The sequence below is a fragment of the Chiloscyllium plagiosum genome, unplaced genomic scaffold (genome assembly GCF_037043375.1).
Source record: "Chiloscyllium plagiosum isolate Xiang-an unplaced genomic scaffold, Cpla_swu_hap1 HiC_scaffold_23, whole genome shotgun sequence".
Lineage (NCBI taxonomy): Eukaryota > Metazoa > Chordata > Chondrichthyes > Orectolobiformes > Hemiscylliidae > Chiloscyllium > Chiloscyllium plagiosum.
Window position 1 is genome coordinate 52,377,471 of NW_028270161.1, and position 21,508 is coordinate 52,398,978.

The following is a 21,508-nucleotide window of genomic DNA, read 5'->3' on the forward strand; positions in this document are numbered from 1 at the left end:
AGGACTACTTCAATGCGATGCAGCATGCAATAGAAAAAGCTAAGCAATCTCACAAACCAACAGTAAGCTCTGCAGTCTTGAATAGTGGTGGACAATTAAACAAATAAATGGAAGGGAGAAGTTCCACCAATATCCCTAACCTCAATGCAGAGGGAATCCAGCACATCAATGCCAAAGCCAAGGCTGTTGTGTTTGCAACAGTCTTCAGCCAGAAGTACTGAGTGGATGATCCATCTCAACCACAGATACTATCCTTCAATCAATTTAATTCAATCCATGTGATATCAAGAACCAGCTGAAGTCATTACAATGGCTTTGGGCCCTGACAACATTCTGGCAATAGTACTGAAGACTCATGTACCAGAACTAGTCACACGCTTAGCCAAGCTGCTCCAGTGTAGCTACAACATTGGCATCTACCCAACAATATGTAAAATTACCTGGATATGCCCTGTACACAAGAAAGGGGCAAATCCATTCAACCTGGTAAGTTACAGCACCATCAGTCTACTTCTAGAGGGGGATGTGAAAGAGACTTCCCTTGACACGAATGCAGTATTTGGCCGAGTGTGACATCGACGAGCTCCTGGTGAAATTGGAATCAATGGGAATCAAGCATAAAGAATTCTCTGCTGGTTGGAGTCATATTTGCCACAAAGGGAAGATGGTTGTGGTTATAGAGTCATAGAGATGTACAGCATGGAAACAGACCCTTCGGTCCAACCTGTCCATGCCAACCAGATATTCAAACCCAATCTAGTCCCACTTGCCAGTACCCGGCCCATATCCCAGTGGTTGTTGGAGGTCAGTCATCTCAGCTCCGGGACATCTCTGAGGAGTTCCTCACGGAGTATCTTGGGCCCAACCATCCCCAGCTGCTTCATCAATCACCTTTCCTCCATCATAAGGCCAGAAATGGGAACAATACCAATAATTGAATAATATTCAGTGTTATTCATGACTTCTCAGATATTGAAGTAGTTTAGATTCCCTACAGTGCGGAAACAGGCTCTTCGGCCCAACCAGTCCACACCGACCCTCCGAAGAGTAACCCACCCAGACCCATTTCCCTCTGACTAATGCACCTAACACTATGGGCAATTTTAGCATGGCCAATTCACCTGACTTGCACATCTTTGGATTGTGGGAGGAAACCCAAGCAAACACAGGGAGAATGTGCAAACTCCACACAGACAGTCACCTGAGGCTGGAATCGATCCTGGGACCCTGGTGCTGTGAGGCAGCAGTGCTAACCACTGAGCCACCATGATGCCCCAAAGTACATGAATGCTGGAAATCTGAAACAAACACAGAGAATGCTGGAGAAACTCAGCAGGTCTGGCAGTGCCTGTGTAGGGAGAAACAGAATTAATGTATCACGTCTGATTAGATTCCCTACAGTGTGGAAACAGGCCCTTCGGCCCAACAAGTCCACACCAACACTCCGAAGAGTAACCCACCCAGACCCATTTCCCTCTGACTGATGCACCTAACATTATGGGCAATTTTTGCATGGCCAATTCACCTGCCCTGCACATCTTTGGACTGCGGGAGAAAACCCACGCAGACACTGGGAGAATGTGCAAACTCCACACAGACAGTCACCCGAGGCTGGAATTGAACCTGGGACCAAGGGTCAAATGCAGCAAAACCTGAACAACATCCAATCTTTTTTTAAAAAATTAACCTACTTTTCTAATCAATCTGTCCAGAGATGGTGTTACACACCTCCGGAGCATGTGAGACTTGAATCCAGGCCTTCAGGTCCAGGGATGGGGATACTACCACTGTGCCAGAGGGGAGCTCCAGCATCCAGTCTATTGCTGATAAGTGACAAGTAACATTTGTGCTACACGAATGCCCGGCAATGAACATCTCCACCAAAAGTGAATCTGACCATTGCCCATTAATACTCATTGGGATTATCTTTGCTGAATCCTCCATTATCATCATCGTAGGGGGTGAGCATTGATCAGAAACTGAACTGGATTAGTCATGTTCATACTGTGTCTACAAGAACAGGCCAGATTCTAGGCATTCTGCAGTAACTCATTCCTGATTCCCAAAATCTAGCCGCCTTCTCCAAGACGCAAGGAAAGTGATGGAATACTCCCCACTTGCCCTGGATCGGTGCAGCTCCAACTCTCCTGAAGCTTGACATCATCCAGCACAAAGCAGCCCGCTTGATTGGCACCCATATAAGTCCTTCAAGCATTCACTCCATGACTAATGCACACTGGCAGCATTGTGTACCACCTAATAGATGCATTCACTGCAATAATTCACCAAGGCCCCTTCAAGAGTACCTACCAAACCCCTGGCCTCTATTGCCTAGAACGAGGGCAACAGATTCATAGGAGAACCAACACACCAAGTTCCCCTCCAAGTCATATGCCATCCCGACATAGAACTATATGACTGTTTTGTCTCTGTCACTGGGTCAACATTGCTATTTGCTGTCAGATTTTATTTGATAATTTCCTCTGAAGTACTCTGTAAAATTTTAATCATGTGAAAGGCACTGTAAGAAGGCAAGTTATAGATGTTCTGGTAACCAACTTCATTAGTCAAACATTGACGACATCAAGGCTTTGACCCGGCACAAACTCAGTGCTCTCACCACCTACTCCATCGTTCTCTTTAGCCACTGTCACAAATGCTTTGTTAACCGCAGCCTCCAACCTGAATTATATAATTTCTACAGTGTGGAAGCAGGCAATTTGGCCCCTCAAGTCCACACTAACCCTTCGAAGAGCGTCCTACCCAACCCCAGCCATCCCAATCCTATCCCTGTAACCCTGCGTTCCCTGTCACTAACCTGCCTAGCCTGCACATCTCTGGACAGTATGGGCAATTTGGCATGGCCAATCCACCTAACCTGTATATCTTTGGACAGTGGAAGGAAACCGGAGCACCTGGAGGAAACCCATGCAGACAAGGGGAGAATGTGCAAACTCCACACAGATAGTTACCTGGGGTTGGAATCCAACCCAGGTCCCTGGCACTGTGAGGCAGCAGTGCTAAATACTGAGTCACTGTGCCACACTGTGAGACATTGAAGCTTCTGAGGCTATGCCCTTTCCATCGTCATGCTTTTCAGTTAGAGTGTTTGTAAGTTCTTTTACAAATTTATCACTAGCTCCTTGCTTTGATATTCTGTGGGGGTGCAATCAGTCTAAGATGCAGAACAGGCAAAATAGCTCATTGACCTCAAATCTACTGACATCAACGTAGCTAAATAACAAGTGGGTAATGGACTGAGTTAATTCCACACACTCTGTGCCCCTGTCTAAATTTAATTCAATTCCCATCAACTCAAGATGCACAACCAAAGATGCCATCTCTTTTTTTTTCACTGGTTTAAGCTTTTTCTTCTGTCTTCCTTAATGACCCATCTACATATTGGAAATACCACAGCATACAAGGTTACAGGTCAAGTCCTGGGAAAGGGGATTAGAATAGATGGGTGTTTAATGACTGGCATGGCCTGAAGGGGCTGTTTCTGTGCTGTAAAAACTCTTGTGACTCTAAATCACTCTGTGCCACTCTTCAATACGTATTGTTCAATTTGATACAGGGGATTGTGTGTGATACACCTGCATGTGGTAATGGGGAGAGAGAGAGACTGTGTTCTACCTTTACTGATCTTATCACAGCGTTGTAAATGCCTGTAAAACTTCAACATTTCATGCAGCAGGATTTATTAAGCAGCTGCTGGTAACAATTATTGATTAATGTTCCCCAGAAATAAAATATAAACTCTAAACACCTCCCTACAGTCAGTGGCCCATATCACTGTCAGCAAATATATAGCCACAGTCAGCAGTCTTGTTTATTGCAATGTTGGTGCCACAAAACACAAATCTTATCCAATCCATAAATTAATCCCTTTGTATTAGGTTCCATGATTGGCATCTGTCTTATATCCCTTGATCTACTTTATAGCCTGACTTAACTGTCTTTTACTCATTTGCCATCTATTTCTGCGTGAGTTCTAATTAATCCCCTCTTGAATTTTCTCTAGCTGTCAATAAAATAAACTTTTCCATGAGTGAATGACATCATTTGACATTTAAAATTCTGGCTTGCTCTGACATTTTGTGCCTGAATGTCAGTTGTATAGGTGGGGCAGGCAAGACAGATGGAAAGATAAACGCTATTTTAGCGAGCAACGTCCCCTTCAGCTTTTCTTCCTCGTTTGTTGAATTATGCGGGACACTCTTCAAAGGAATATTGTATTCAAGTTAACAGCATAGAAATTTCTTCTTGGGATGGGGCATCATCGGCGAGATTAGAAATTGTTGGCTATCCCTCAGTTCCCTTGGAAAGGTGATGGTCTCCATCGCCACCATGGATTGGAGGAATCCAACTTTGTTAGTCCTAACTTTAAATGCATAGTATCCACTGGTATTGCACACTATGCATTGTCATATCGGTATGAGAGACAGTGTTAACTGGATCCAAGCTTGGAGGTGAATTATTAGCAAAAACAGAGTTTGTTTATTTATTTATAATCAAAGTCTCCCAGCTCTTTCTCGCCAATTCCCCCCACCACCAAAAATAAAATCAGTTCCAGTTGGACATTGTAGGACTAGGTAAGGAGTAGCGAATTGGCAACCCTCTTTTCAAATTTCTCAGTTGCCTTGACAAAAATGTGTATTTTTTTAGCATGAACCTGTCTCTAACAAAAAGAATAGTAATCCCCCTGTTTACTGTATCTGTGGAGAGACAATAACATGGTTCTCTTGAGTTAAAGGAAATAACAGTTTTATCCTGTACTCACGCTGAGATGTGACATCATGCAAACACAAGTATGAAGTTAAAGAGGAATACGTTTTATGTATGTCAGTGTTTGGTCCCCTTGCTGAAACCATTTCAATCCATGAAAGCCCCAGTATTAACCTCAAAACTCAAAAATCGATTATCCATATTTTATCACTATCTTTGCTATCCATATGACAATTAATTAACACCATCTTTTATTCTCTTTCAACCTTAACGACTTGATGTTGACGCAAGGTGCGTCCGATTTAACAAGCAGGGGCTTGAGATTTCAACTAGACCTTCAGAAAAAGGCCAGGCACTCCTCCACAGGATGTGAGAGGAAATTAATGGATTGGTTTCACCAGTTCCCCTTCAGCCTTGTCCTATGGCAACATTGGCAGAGGGCCCGGGTACACACTGTGGACTAGTCGGGAACCATTGAGACCAAATAAAAGGGGAGAAGATAACATTTTATACAAAAAAAGACTTGAAGAAAATGTTTGTGTGTGACCCAGCAGTAAAAATAATGCATCATGGCACCATTGTTATGGAAATGTCCTGGATATGGCATTATCAACAATATGGGGAGGCATTGGCTTAGTGGTAATATTGCTGGACTGTTTAATCCAGAGACCAAGGTAATGTTCCGGGCACCCAGGTTCGAATCCCACCACAACAGAATCCGAATTCAATAAGTATCTGTAATTAGGAGTCCAATGATGACTGTGAATCCATTGTTGATTTTTGGAAAAAAACCCATCTGGTTCACTAATATCCTTTCAGGAGGGAAACAGACATCCTTACCTGGTCTGGCCTGCCTGTGACTCCAGACCCTCAGCAATGCCACTGAGTTTTAACTGTCCTCTGGTCAATTAGGGATGGACAGTAAATCCTGCCTAGGCGGTAATGCCCTCATCCCGTGAATGAATAATTATTTTAAAAAAGGTAAAGTTGCCATGGACCAAGCCAATCACAGAACTGCTGTCTTGATTGAGAAAGAGATAACTGATGGTGGTTGACCATAGCCCAGGTGAGGTTGAGAAGGTGATTTCTTCATGGTAGCCTTAGCCAATGTGGGAATATCAACATCAATAGTTATCTTGAAATAATGTTCCTGAAATCACAATGTTTTTGTGTCATTTTCAAAAGGCATTGAATCCCATTATAAATGGGACAAGTTACCATTAAGATGTTACATTTCATACATGATTTGGAGATGCCAGTGTTGGACTGGGGTGTACAAAGTTAAAAATCACACAACACCAGGTTATAGTCCAACAGGTTTAATTGGAAGCATACTAGCTTACGGAGCGATGCTCCTTCATCAAATGATAATGGAGGGCTCGATCGTAACACTGAATTTATAGCAAAAATTTATAGTGTGATGTAACTGAAATAATACATTGAAAAATTGATTGTCTGTTAAGCCTTTCATTTATCTCTATTATCTCACTTTTTAGATTAGAATCAATCTAATCATCATGGCATAGACAGAGAACACAGGGGGCTAACACCTTCAACATATTGTAACCCTCACCCTCACCTTGACCTCTTTCCACCTATCACATTTCCAACGCCCCTCCTCCAAGTCCCTCCTCCCTACCTTTTATCTTCTCCTGCTGAACACTCTCTACTCATTCCTGAAGAAGGGCCTGTGCCCGAAACGTCGAATCTCCTGTTCCCTGGATGCTGCCTGACCTGCTGTGCTGTTCCAGCAATAAAGTTTCAACCTTCAACATATTGTCTAGCTATCACCATTGTTAACAGCTAACCCGAGAATGCAACTTTAAAAAAAAAGGTTTTGTGATTTACACATGAAAGAAGTGAAACTATCACGGTATTCTAACAGATGAAAGGCTTAACAGACAATCAATTTTTCAATGTATAATTTCAGTTACATCACACTGTAAATTTTTGCTATAAATTCTGTGTTACGATCGAGCCCTCCACTATCACCTGATGAAGGAGCATCGCTCCGAAAGCTAGTGTGCTTCCAATTAAACCTGTTGCACTATAACCTGGTGTTGTGTGATTTTTAACATTTCATACAGGTTTCAAAGAGGTGTAGAATCCCCTACAGTGTAGAAAGAGGCCCTTTGGCTCAACAAGTCCACGCTGACCCTCTGAAGTGTAACCACCCAGACTCATTCCCCTACCCTGTTATCCTCCATTTACCCCTGACTAATGCACCTAACCTACACATCCCCGTACACTGTGGGCCATTTAACATGGCCAGTTCACATAAACTGCACATCTTCGGGCTGTGGGAGGACACCAGAGGAAACCCATGCAGACACGGGGAGAATGTGCAAACTCCACACAGACAGTCCCCCAAGGCTGGAACCTAGGTCACTCTGCTGTGAGGCAGCAGTGCTAACCACTGAGCCACCATGCCGCCTTTGAAACTAATGAATGAAATACAATTTCACATTGTATTTGACCAAATGTATATGCTATGCATGTTTTGCTCGGTAAGTGTAACAGTCAATCCTTTGATGTTCAGTTTCTACTGCTTGTAGTAGATGAGTTGGAATTAATGTGATTTTACCACTGATGCCATACACGATAAAACCAAAATCCAAAGTAACCAGCAATTTTTTTAAAAATTTGCACCTAGCAGCTACTTCTCCCAGTTATGAGCAGTTGCATCCAGAATTTCATCATTAAAGTAATCACACTTTAACTAACTTCACTAGCTGATTGATGTTTGATCTATTCTACCTGAAATTGGCAAGTTCTTATTGAATTGTCTGAAATAGTCAGTGTACTTATTAGACTCTAAGTGGAGCCTTTTTAATTGCTGTCACATAATAGCAACCGGTCAACAGCATGTTCTTCGTATTGAAGGCTGCCTGTGATGAGCATGGACAATGTAAAGACAGTGGAGACTGTACTTGAGAGAGGTTGCTCTGTTGTACAATGTGTCATTGACAAAAAAAAGTAGAAAATGCCATTCAAGAATGACTAGTTTGTAGGGACTTCCATTGACCTGCAATTGTTGCTCACATATATCACCTTATATAAGTGAGATACAAACTAATTTATCTCTTTCAACTCTTGCCCAACAGTGGGAGAGGGATGTAGGAAACGAAGAAAAGTCTTCTGCCAGATTACGCAGCACCTGATGGAAAACCATGAAATGTGGAAGAAGGTAATTGAAGAGGAACAGAGGGAAGCAGAGCTCGAACAGCAAGACCAGTCCTCCCTGCATCAAAGCTCAGAGACAATCCAAGCAATTACTGAGGAAGAGGAGGAGAAGAATAATGAAGAATCAGAAGGGACGTCAGAGACGCAAATTAGTTTGAATCCAAACACAACCAATGAGACATTAGGAGATGATAAAAATGACTGAATTGTGCATCAATGTTTTTTATTCTGTTCCAGCACAAGACTTTGACACAATACTGTAGATGTTTAGGACAATGTGCCTACAGCTGTGATGGTGTAAAGTTGCTATGAAGGAGAAGAACAGGACTAAAGAAACCTCACCAAGGAAGCTTCTGAATTGCACCACTGGCTGAATTAGACTTTGAACACTCAATGGTTATCCAGTAGGACTATGGTGTACTTCTTCATTGACATATCTTGTTTAACAACACACGCATCTGTAAAAGGAAAACACACTGATTTGTTGTCCGACCACAGTGGCCGTCAAAATGAAGGAAGACGTACTTCGAAAGCAAATACGTGGCAGAAAATGCTGCGGTACTCAGTCTGTAGCTTTTGCTCTATTTTGAGTGAAAGTTGAAAGCTTTATCAGAGTTTAGGATATGGCCTGCCAATATCTTTTGTGTACATAACCTTGTAGCTCACCAGCTTTGTATAAGCAATCTCTGTGTAGCTGTAGTACTTGTACATTGCGAAAATGGACATGAACAAATGTTTTAGAAACAGACTGGCAGACATATGGAGGGCCATTTCACTTTATAAAAGGTACATGCTACAAGCCAAACTCCTAGTTAAGGATTTATATCCATTTTGAATATTTTTATTGTTTATTTACATTCAATGATAATTACTTGCAAAAGATAACAGTTTATTGTAGATATAAAGAACATTTTCTATTGGCTTTTGTAAATAGCAAGCTCTCAAACCAATTTTGTGATTTTGTAAAGATGGTTATGAAAATATCACATTTGAAAAATTCTTATTGTACTGACATGACTTAGTACATTCTTATATTATGCCAGCATAATTTAATACATGCAAGTTGAGGTGCGTACTGAACTTTAAAAGATGATCATTATTCGGATTATATTCGCATTGACCCTTAAGATACTGTTTACTGGTGATGGTACTGAGTTGATTTGCAATAGAATTACAGTACAGCCTGACACTTCCTGAGGGCCCACTCTCTGTGCATCTTAGATATTGTGTGATAGTTGGTGCTGTGAATTACAGTACTGTTCCCATTTACTATTTGAGTCCATCTAGGAATGAGCTGTTGGACAGTCTAACACAGCATCAGTTTATGTTGAAGTTATTCAGTCTGTCTCCACACCTTGCATGAGTTGTTTGAAAACTAATATTTACTGAGCTAAGAGTTCCCCTTTCTTCAATCCTGATTATCATTTCATATTTTTCATACTTTGTTTGGGTCCAAGTCATATTCCCACGATGAGGTTTGATGGATCTAAAAACCTGAGTGCCCTTCTAATAAAATACTCCGGCCCATAGATAAAACTATAATGCTGTGCAATACATAGTGGGTTCATGTTAAATTCGCGAAAATTGCCTTTTGCCGAGGTTAGGCAGGACTGAAGAATTGTGTTTTAATACACAAAGTGTAATGGAAATCTTAACCCCCCCCCGCCCCTCCATTTCATTTCAGAACTGTTGATGTTTGAGTCAAGTTAACATTTTAATATTCATGAGCTCCACCTCCCAGCAGTGACCCCTGAAGGGCCTGTCCCTGTGCTGTGCTGTTCAATATTCTATGTTCAAAACTGAGCTTGATTGATTTTGCTTAGGCAGGGAAGGGTTAGAAAATCATGGAAGAGAGATGGAGTTAAGATATAAATGAGCTATGATCTGTTTGAATGGTGGAAGATGCTCCACCTGATGAATGGCCTACTGTTGTCCCCATGTTCCTAAGACCTTAATGTTCCTTTCAACTCTGGGGCTGAACCTTACCATTTGTGGCTAAATGGGAGTCACGATGTGTTTGGTGCAATGAGTCTTGCATTGAGACTGAGTGCATTTACTCACCATGTCTTGCCAGATTCACCACATTAGTCGCAGCTGGAGCCCTCGCAATGAGTATCACATCCTATCTCTGCCCCAGCTTACCTTGTGCCGTTCACAGAGGAACGTATCGCTCACAGAGGACCTCCACAAGAGCAGCATCCCTTGGGGCCACGTTATCTTCAAAGCCCATTGCACATTAGTAGGCGTGCTGCCATTTACATAGCCTGCTCCTCGGCTGTGTTAGGCATCAGGCAGAGGAGGAGAGGCTCACACGTTGGCTTCTTGGAGAGGGACATGGAGGCACTTTTGGATGGGGTAGTGGAGCGAAGAGGAGTTCTCGTCCCAGAGGACTGGCAGGAGTGGACACATCACCACACTATGTCAGCCTGGTGGGAGATCACCACACAGGTCAGTGCCATCTCCATGATGAGGCAGACTGGACATCAGTGCAGGAAGAAGGTCAGTGATCTCCTCCCCTCTGCCAGAGTAAGTGTAATACTCGGCCCTCTGCTGCCTAACACTTCACTGTGCACCAACCTCCCAGCAAAGCTGTGACACCCCTTCTGTTGCATGAAACCCCTCCCCTCACTCTCTGTTTTTACCTCCCCATCCTTCTATATGACTAAACCCCCCTCCTCAGGTCCGGTATGCTGCCTGCCCACTCTCTCAGAACACCTCACCAATGTGTGCCATCCCCTACAGCCGTACTACACACGTGTGCCTTACTCATTTGGCCCCTTCATGCTATTGCAGGCGAAGGCATCCCATAATACGTCAGAATGATGTCAGAGCGTTTTTAGATTAGATTAGATTACATTACAATGTGGAAACAGGCCCTTCGGCCCAACAAGTCCACACCGACCCGCCGAAGCGTAACCCACCCATACCCCTACATTTACCCCTTACCTAACACTACGGGCAATTTAGCGTGGCCAATTCACCTGACCTGTACATCTTTGGACTGTGGGAGGAAACCGGAGCACCCGGAGGAAACCCACACAGACACGGGGAGAACGTGCAAACTCCACACAGTCAGTCGCCTGAGGCAGGAATTGAACCCGGGTCTATGAGGGGCTGTGTTGGACATCTGTGTCCTCAAACATACACCCACCCGCCACAACTGCCACCACTCTGACCAGAGAAGACATGGACTGCTCCTCGGGGTGGGGGGGAATGTGGAGACATCAATCTCCTGACAGGCGGGCAAGTGACATTAGTCATCCCCCATTAACCAGGTGTCAGATACAACTCCAGACCACTGGCTGGGAAGCATTGTGCCTTACAGGTGCCCACAAGGAGACAGCTTGGTGCCAGGAGGTGCCCAACCAGAGCAAAGGGATCTCTTCCTGGAGCCTGCACAGTTTCCATCCAGGAGAGTGCAGATATGGCCAGATTCTCCACCACCTCCTCCAACTACACCTCCAACTAGACCTCCAACTGCACCACCTCCTCCAACTACACCTCCATCTGTACCACCTCCTCCAACTACACCTCCATCTGTACCACCTCCTCCAACTACACCTCCATCTGTACCACCTCCTCCAACTACACCTCCATCTGTACCACCTCCTCCAACTACACCCCCATCTGTACCACCTCCTCCAACTACACCCCCATCTGTACCACCTCCTCCAACTACACCTCCATCTGTACCACCGCCTCCAACTACACCCCCATCTGCACCACCGCCTCCAACTACACCTCCATCTGTACCACCTCCTCCAACTACACCTCCAACTGCACCACCTCCTCCAACTACACCCCCATCTGTACCACCTCCTCCAACTACACCTCCAACTGCACCACCGCCTCCAACTACACCTCCATCTGTACCACCTCCTCCAACTACACCTCCATCTGTACCACCTCCTCCAACTACACCCCCATCTGTACCACCTCCTCCAACTACACCTCCATCTGTACCACCTCCTCCAACTACACCCCCATCTGCACCACCTCCTCCAACTACACCCCCATCTGTACCACCTCCTCCAACTACACCTCCAACTGCACCACCTCCTCCAACTACACCCCCATCTGTACCACCTCCTCCAACTACACCTCCAACTGCACCACCTCCTCCAACTACACCTCCAACTGCACCACCTCCTCCAACTACACTTCCAACTGCACCACCTCCTCCAACTACACCCCCATCTGTACCACCTCCTCCAACTACACTTCCAACTGCACCACCGCCTCCACTACACCCCCATCTGTACCAACTCCTCCAACTGCACCACCTCCTCCAACTACACCACCTCCTCCAACTAGACCTCCAACTGCACCACCTCCTCCAACTACACCTCCAACTACACCACCTCCTCCAACTACACCTCCATCTGTACCACCTCCTCCAACTACACCACCTCCTCCAACTACACCTCCAACTACACCACCTCCTCCAACTACACCTCCATCTGTACCACCTCCTCCAACTACACCACCTCCTCCAACTACACCTCCAACTACACCACCTCCTCCAACTACACCCCCATCTGTACCAACTCCTCCAACTACACCCCCATCTGTACCAACTCCTCCAACTACACCCCCATCTGTACCAACTCCTCCAACTACACCTCCAACTACACCACCTCCTCCAACTACACCTCCATCTGTACCAACTCCTCCAACTACACCTCCATCTGTACCACCTCCTCCAACTACACCTCCATCTGTACCAACTCCTCCAACTACACCCCCATCTGTACCAACTCCTCCAACTACACCCCCATCTGTACCAACTCCTCCAACTACACCTCCAACTACACCACCTCCTCCAACTACACCTCCATCTGTACCACCTCCTCCAACTACACCACCTCCTCCAACTACACCTCCAACTACACCACCTCCTCCAACTACACCTCCATCTGTACCAACTCCTCCAACTACACCTCCATCTGTACCACCTCCTCCAACTACACCACCTCCTCCAACTACACTTCCAACTGCACCACCGCCTCCACTACACCCCCATCTGTACCAACTCCTCCAACTACACCCCCATCTGTACCAACTCCTCCAACTACACCTCCATCTGTACCATCGCCTCCAACTACACCCCCATCTGTACTAACTCCTCCAACTACACCCCCATCTGTACCAACTCCTCCAACTACACCTCCAACTGCACCACCTCCACCAACTACACCTCCAACTGCACCACCTCCACCAACTACACCCCCATCTGTACCAACTCCTCCAACTACACCCCCATCTGTACCAACTCCTCCAACTACACCCCCATCTGTACCAACTCCTCCAACTACACCTCCATCTGTACCACCTCCTCCAACTACACCACCTCCTCCAACTACACTTCCAACTGCACTACCGACTCCACTACACCCCCATCTGTACCAACTCCTCCAACTACACCTCCAACTCCACCACCTCCTCCAACTACACCTCCAACTGCACCACCTCCACCAACTACAACTCCAACTGCACCACCTCCTCCAACTACACTCCCATCTCTACCACCTCCTCCAACTACACCTCCATCTGTACCACCACCTCCAACTACAGACCCATCTGCACCACCTCTTCCAACTACACCTCAAACTGCACCACCTCCTCCAACTACACTCCCATCTGTACCACCTCCTCCAACTACACCTTCATCTGTCCCACCACCTCCGACTACACCTCCATCTGTACCACCTCCTCGACTTCATCCCGATCTGTACCACCTCTGCCCACTACACCTCCAACTACACCACCTGCACCAACTACACCACCTCCACCAACTACACACCCTTCTGTCTCACCTCCTCCAACTACACCACCAACTGCACCACCTCCTCCAACTATACCTCAAACTGCACCACCTCCTCCGACTACACCTCCAACTGCACCACCTCCACCAACTATACCTCCATCTGTACCACCTCCTCTGACTACACCTCCATCTGTACCACCTCCTCCGACTACACACCCATCTATACCACCTCCTCTGACTACACCTCCAACTGCAATACCTCCTCCAACTACACCATCTGTACCACCTCCTCCAACGACACCTCCATCCCGATCTGTACTACCACCTCCAACTACACCTCCAACTACACCACCTCCACCAACCACACCACCTCCACCAACTACACCCCCATCTGTCTCACCTCCTCCAACTACACCTCCATCTGTACCACCTCCTCCAACTACACCACCAACTGCACCCCCTCCTCCGACTACACCTCCAACTGCACCACATCCACCAACTACAACTCCAACTGAACCACCTCCTCCAACTACACCGCCATCTGTCCCACCTCATCTGACTACACCTCCAACTGTACCACCTCCTCTGACTACACACCCATCTATACCACCTCCTCTGACTACACCTCCAACTGCAACACCTCCTCCAACTACACCGCCATCTGTACCACCACCTCCAACTACACCTCCATCTGTACCACCTCCTCCGACTACAACTACAACTGCACCACTCCTCCGACTACACCTCCATCTGTCCCATCTCCTCCAAATACACCTCCAACTTCACCACCTCCTCCAACTACACCTCCAATTGCACCACACTCCTCCAACTGCACTACCTCCTCCAACTACACCTCCATCTGTATCACCACCTCCGACTACAACTACAACTGCACCACTCCTCCGACTACACCTCCATCTGTCTCATCTCCTCCAACTACACCTCCATCTGTACCACCTCCTCGGACTACACCTCCAACTACACCTCTAACTGCACCACCTCCTCCAACTACATCCCCATCTGAACCACCTCCTCCAACTACACCTCCAACTGCATCACCTCCTCCAGCTTCACCTCCATCTGTACCACCTCCTCCAACTACACCTCCATCTGTACTACCTCCTCCGACTATACCTCCATCTATACCACCTCCTCCAACAATAGGTCCATCTGTAACACGTCCTCCAACTAAACCCCCATCTGCACCACCTCCTCCAACTACACCTCAAACTGCACTACCTCCTCCAGCTACACACCCATCTGTACCACCTCCTCCAGCTACACCTCCATCTGTACCACCACCTCCAACTACACCTCCATCTGTACCACCTCCTCCAACTACACCTCCATCTGTACCACCACCTCCAACTATACGTACATTTGTACCACCTCCTCCATCTACATCCCCATCTGAACCACCTCCTCCAACTACACCTCCAACTGCACCACCTCCTCCAACTACACCTCCAACTGCATCACCTCCTCCAGCTTCACCTCCATCTGTGCCACCTCCTCCAACTACACCTCCATCTGTACTACCTCCTCCGATTATACCTCCATCTGTACCACCTCCTCCAACAATACATCCATCTGTAACACGTCCTCCAACTAAACCCCCATCTGCACCACCTCCTCCAACTACACCTCAAACTGCACCACCTCCTCCAGCTACACACCCATCTGTACCACCTCCTCCAACTATACGTACATTTGTACCACCTCCTCCATCTACATCTCCATCTGCACCACCTCCTCCAATTACACCTCAAACTGCACCTCCTACTCCAACTACACCCCCATCTGTACCACCTCTCCAATTACACCCCCATCTGTACCACCTTCGCCAACTACACCTCCATCTGTACGACCTCTTCCGACTACACCTCCATCTGCACCACCTCCTCCAACTACATCACCAACTGCACCACCTCCTCCGACTACACCTCCAACTGCATCACTTCCTCCAACTACACCTCCATCTGTATCATCTCCTCCATCTACACCTCAAACTGCACCACCTCCTCTGACAACACCTCCATCTGTACCACCACCTCCAACTACACCCCGATCTGTACCACCTCCTCCATCTACACCTCCATTGTACCACCTCCTCCAACAATGCGTCCATCTGTACCACCTCCTCCAACTACACCTCAAACTGCACCACCTCCTCCAGCTACACCCCCATCTGTACCACCTCCTCCAACTACACCCCCATCTGCACCACCTCCTCCAACTACACCTCCATCTGTACCACCTCCTCCAACTACACCCCCATCCGTAGCACCTCCTCCAACTACACACCCATCAGCACCACCTCCTCCAACTACACACCCATCAGCACCACCTTCTCCAACTACACCTCCATCTGTACCACCTCCTCCAACTACACCCCCATCCGTAGCACCTCCTCCAACTACACACCCATCAGCACCACCTTCTCCAACTACACCCCCATCTGTAGCACCTCCTCCAAGTACAAATCCATCTGTACCTCATCCTCCGACAACACCTCCAAATGCTCCTCCTCCTCCGACTACACCCCCATCCGTACCACCTCCTCCAACTACACCTCCAACTGCACCACCTCCTCCAACTACACCTCCATCTGTACCACCTCCTCCAACTACACCTCCAACTGCACCACCTCCTCCAACTACACCTCCATCTGTACCATCTCCTCCAACTACACACCCATCAGCACCACCTCCTCCGACTACACCTCCATCTGTCCCACCTCCTCCAACTACACCTCCATCTGTACCACCTCCTCGGACTACACCTCCTACTACACCTCTAACTGCACCACCTCCTCCAACTACATCCCCATCTGAACCACCTCCTCCAACTACACCTCCAACTGCACCACCTCCTCCAACTACATGCCCATCTGTACCACCTCCTCCAACTACACCTCCAACTGCACCACCTCCTCCAACTACACCTCCATCTGTACCATCTCCTCCAACTACACACCCATCAGCACCACCTCCTCCGACTACACCTCCATCTGTCCCACCTCCTCCAACTACACCTCCATCTGTACCACCTCCTCGGACTACACCTCCTACTACACCTCTAACTGCACCACCTCCTCCAACTACATCCCCATCTGAACCACCTCCTCCAACTACACCTCCATCTGTACCATCTCCTCCAACTACACACCCATCAGCACCACCTCCTCCGACTACACCTCCATCTGTCCCACCTCCTCCAACTACACCTCCATCTGTACCACCTCCTCGGACTACACCTCCTACTACACCTCCAACTGCACCACCTCCTCCGACTACACCTCCAAATGCTCCACCTCCTCCGACTACACCTCCATCTGTACCACGTCCTCCAACTACACCTCCATCTGTACCACCTCCTCCAACTACACCTCCAACTGCATCACTTCCTCCAGCTTCACCTCCATCTGTGCCACCTCCTCCAACTACACCTCCATCTGTACTACCTCCTCCGACTATACCTCCATCTGTACCACCTCCTCCAACAATAGGTCCATCTGTAACATGTCCTCCAATTAAACCCCCATCTGCACCACCTCCTCCAACTACACCTCAAACTGCACTACCTCCTCCAGCTACACACCCATCTGTACCACCTCCTCCAGCTACACACCCATCTGTACCACCTCCTCCAGCTACACACCCATCTGTACCACCCCCTCCAACTATACGTACATTTGTACCACCTCCTCCAACTACACCCCTATCTGCACCACCTCCTCCAACTACACCTCAAACTGCACCACCTCCCCCAGCTACACCCCCATCTGTACCACCTCCTCCAGCTACACCTCCATCTGTACCACCTCCTCCAACTACACCCCCATCTGCACCATCTCCTCCAACTACACCTCCAACTGCACCACCTTCTCCAACTACACCCCCATCCGTAGCACCTCCTTCCAAGTACAAATCCATCTGTACCACATCCTCCGACAACACCTCCATCTGTACCACCTCCTCCGACTACACCTCCAAATGCTCCACCTCCTCCGACTACACCTCCAACTGCACCACCTCCTCCGACTACACCTCCATCTGTACCACCTCCTCCGACTACACCTCCAACTGCACCACCTCCTCCAACTACACCCCCATCTGCACCATCTCCTCCAACTACACCTCCATCTGTACCACCTCCTCCAACTACACCTCCATCTGTACCACCTCCTCCAACTACACCTCCATCCGTACCACCTCCTCCAACTACACCTCCATCTGTACCGCCTCCTCCAACTACACCACCTTCCGTACCACCTCCTCCAACTACACCCCCATCTGTAGCATCTCCTCCAACTACACCCCCATCTGTACCACCTCCTCCGACTACACCTCCATCTGTACCGCCTCCTCCGACTACACCTCCATCTGTACCACCTCCTCCGACTACACCTCCATCTGTACCGCCTCCTCCAACTACACCTCCATCTGTACCACCTCCTCCAACTACACCCCCATCAGCACCACCTCCTCCAACTACACCTCTATCTGTACCACCTCCTCCATCTACACCTCCATCTGTACCACGTCCTCCAACAATACGTCCATCTGTACCACCTCCTCCAACTACACACCCATCTGCACCAGCTCCTCCAACTACACCTCAAACTGCACCACCTTCTCCAACTAATCCCCCATCTGTACCACCTCCTCCAACTTCACCTCCATCTGCACCACCTCCTCCAACTATAACTCCATCTGTACCACCTCCTCCGACGACACCTCCAATTGCACCACCTCCTCCAACTACACTTCCAACTACTCCACCTCCTCCAACTACACCCCCATCTGTACCACGTCCTCCAACTACACATCCATCTGTACCACCTCCTCCGACTTCACCTCCATCTGTGCCACCTCCTCCGACTTCACCTCCATCTGTACCACCTCCTCCGACAACACCCCCATCTGTATCACCTCCTCCGACGACACCTCCAACTGCACCACCTCCTCAAACTACACCTCTATCTGTACCGCCTCCTCCAACTACATCACTATCTGTACCGCCTCCTCCATGTACACCTCCAACTGCTCCTCCTCCTCCACCTGCTCCTCCTCCACCAGCCCCATCTCCTCCACCTTCCCCATCTCCTCCCATGCCCCACTCTTACACCTGCTCTCCCTCCTCCACCTTCCCCACCTCCTCCAACTGCCCTCCTCCTTCTCCCCCTGCCTCTCCTCCTCTTCCCCTTCTCCTCCTCCTCCACCTGCCCCACCTCCTCCACCTGCCCCTCCTCCTCCCCTGCCCCACCTCCTGCCCCTGCCCCACCTCCTGCCCCTGCCCCTCCTCCTCCACCTGCCCCACATCCTCCAACTGCCCCTCCTTCTCCTCCCCGTCCCTCCTCCACCACCTCTTCCTTCTCCACCTGCTCGACCTCCTCCACCTGCCCCTCCTCCACCACCTCCCCCTCTTCCTCCTCCAGCTGCTCCGTCTCCTCCTCTTGTCCCTCCTCCTCCACCTGCCCCTCCTCCTCCTGCCCCTCCTCCTCCTCCTCCTCCACCTGCCACTCCTCCTCCTCCTGCACCTGCTCCTCCTCCTCCTTCACCTGCCCTCCTCCTCCACCTGCCCCTCCTCCTCCACCTGCTCTGTCTCCTCCACCTGTTCATCCTCCTCCTCCTGCCCCTCCTCCTCCTCCTGCCCCTCCTCCTCCACCTGCCCCTCCTCCTCCTCCTGCCCCTCCTCCTCCACCTGCCCCTCCTCCTCCACCTGCTCCTCTTCCTCCACCTGTACCTCCAACTCCACCTGCCCCTCCTCCTCCACCTGCCCCTCCTCCTCCACCTGCCCCTCCTCCTCCACCTTCCCCTCCTCCTTCACCTGCTCCTGCTCCTCCACCTGCCCCTCCTCCTCTTCCTGCCCCTCTTCTCTCCACCTGCTCCCCCTCCTCCACCTGCCCCTTCTCCTCCATCTTTCCCTCATCTGCCTCCTCTTGTTCCATCTTTACTTCCTCCCTGCCTAACCCCAGTGTCCCCGCCCCCAATTGCTTGAACTTATAGCCGCAGAGCGCCAATCTGCCCCTGGCCAAGAACACCCTCAGTAAGTCTGCCATGTTTAGAGCCAAACACCACCGTTCCACCCCACACCCCCACAACCCCAGCTTCAGGGTCATCCAAGCAAGACTTCAGGTCCAATGGGCTGTACTGAGGAGCAGACTCCCTGCAGTCCATGGGCAGAGCCGGGGACCTCAGTGCTGCTCGGTTGAAATGAGTGCAGGAGAGAAATGGACTCATGGCTGTTGTGAGCAACAGCTGGAGAATAGTTTATTATTCATTATATCTGATATAGTGATTTGTTTATCGTAGTCTGGAATGTCCACAGTTTATTTACAAAGCACTTTTGCGTTGAAAGTTTCTCTCACCACAAACGGAATGTAAATGGTTTTAACGTTTCCTCGTTCCCTGTGTTTCAGTGCTCACATAGTTCTCCCCGTTGCTGTTGTGACTGTAACGGTGTGCCACAGCATCATTCCTTGACCATTAACAAAGCACGGTGGTTTGGGGGTCTGCCATGATGCCAAACACATCATAGGGGAGCGGGGCTAGCAATGTTGCCACATGGCCCTCGCTTCTGTCTGACATCTTATGGCCCCAGCACCCCCTCATTGCCTCCTGTTCAGCTTGCTGGGTACGCAGCAGTGTGTACCTCAGGGAGCCCCCCAGCACTGACAGTCACAGGGAGGCATAGCTAAGATGGTCAATGGTGCAGGATAGCTGTGAGCAGGCACCCTGTATGCTCATGCTTGCCATGGTGGACAACCGTGTTGTTCCATTATGATGGCCCAGTATATGGTCAGAGATGCAGGGTCCTCCCTCACAAGTCACTCACGTAGCCCCACCCCACCCATTGTGAGTCCCTTTGAGCCATTCTCCCCAACATTGTGTGCTATCCTTGTGCCTCTCAATTGGAATGACGGTGAGTGGTCCTTGCCGATCGTTTCGGCCTCGGTGCTAGTTTCACTCTCACTCAGAGCCCCAACATCTCTCTCTCCTTTCTAGCTACCCATTACATCAATCCCATCGCCCTCATACTTCCCCAGGTCATCACCCAAGCTATAAATGTGGGAATGAAACTGCCTATCCCCCATTTCCCCTAGCCCCCTCCTTCCCCATTACTTCAGAATTTTTTAACAACATGCAAAGAGGCCCTTCAGCCCATTGTGCCTGCACCAGTCAGCAAACGTCCATCTCTTCTCATCCTATTTTCTCGCGCTTGTCTCATAGCCTTGTATGTTGTGATATTTCAAGTGCCCGTCCAATTAATCCTTGAAAGTCTTGAAGGTTCCCTCCTCTACCAACCTTTTAGACAGTGAGTTCCAGATACCAACAACCTTCGAGGTGAAAAAGCCTTGCCTCAAAATCCTCTCTGATTCCCTTACTTCCTCAACTCAAAACCACACCCCCAGATTTTTGACCACTCTAGCAAGAGGGAAGGTTTCTCCCCATCCACCCCATCTTAAGCCCCTTCGAACTTTGTACACTTCAATCAGATCCCCCCCTCAGCCTTCTTACTGCTCCAAGGGAAACAACCCAAGCCTCTCGGGCCTCTCTTCATAGTTGAATCCCTCCAACACAAACAACATCCTGGTGAGTCTCTTCTGCACCGTCTTATGGATTGTTAGCCAGAACCACACGCAGTACTCTAGGTGGAGCCTACCTATAGGTACATAGAGCTCCATCATCACCACCCTGCTCTTCTATTCATGGCTTTACCCAATAAAGGCAAAGCATCTCATGTGCTTTCTTAACCACCTTATCTACCTTGTCCTGCTGGTTTAAAGGACATGTACACTAAAGTCCTTCTAAACCTCTGTACTTC

General features: G+C 48.7%; 1 protein-coding gene across 4 annotated transcripts in view; it reads left to right on the forward strand.

The window, feature by feature from the left end:
• The window catches only part of pde3a (phosphodiesterase 3A, cGMP-inhibited), a 494,444-nt gene that overhangs the window by 465,032 nt on the left and 7,904 nt on the right, over positions 1–21,508 (forward strand). For 3 of the 4 annotated variants that reach the window (XM_043713454.2, XM_043713455.2, XM_087999675.1), the window contains one exon: positions 7,833–8,986. In XM_043713454.2, the coding sequence (XP_043569389.1) occupies positions 7,833–8,116 (284 nt within the window). In that variant the 3' untranslated portion in view covers positions 8,117–8,986. Of the gene's footprint in view, positions 1–7,832; positions 8,987–21,508 lie in introns of those variants that run through there. The other variant, XR_006315047.2, reaches the window with a different exon arrangement.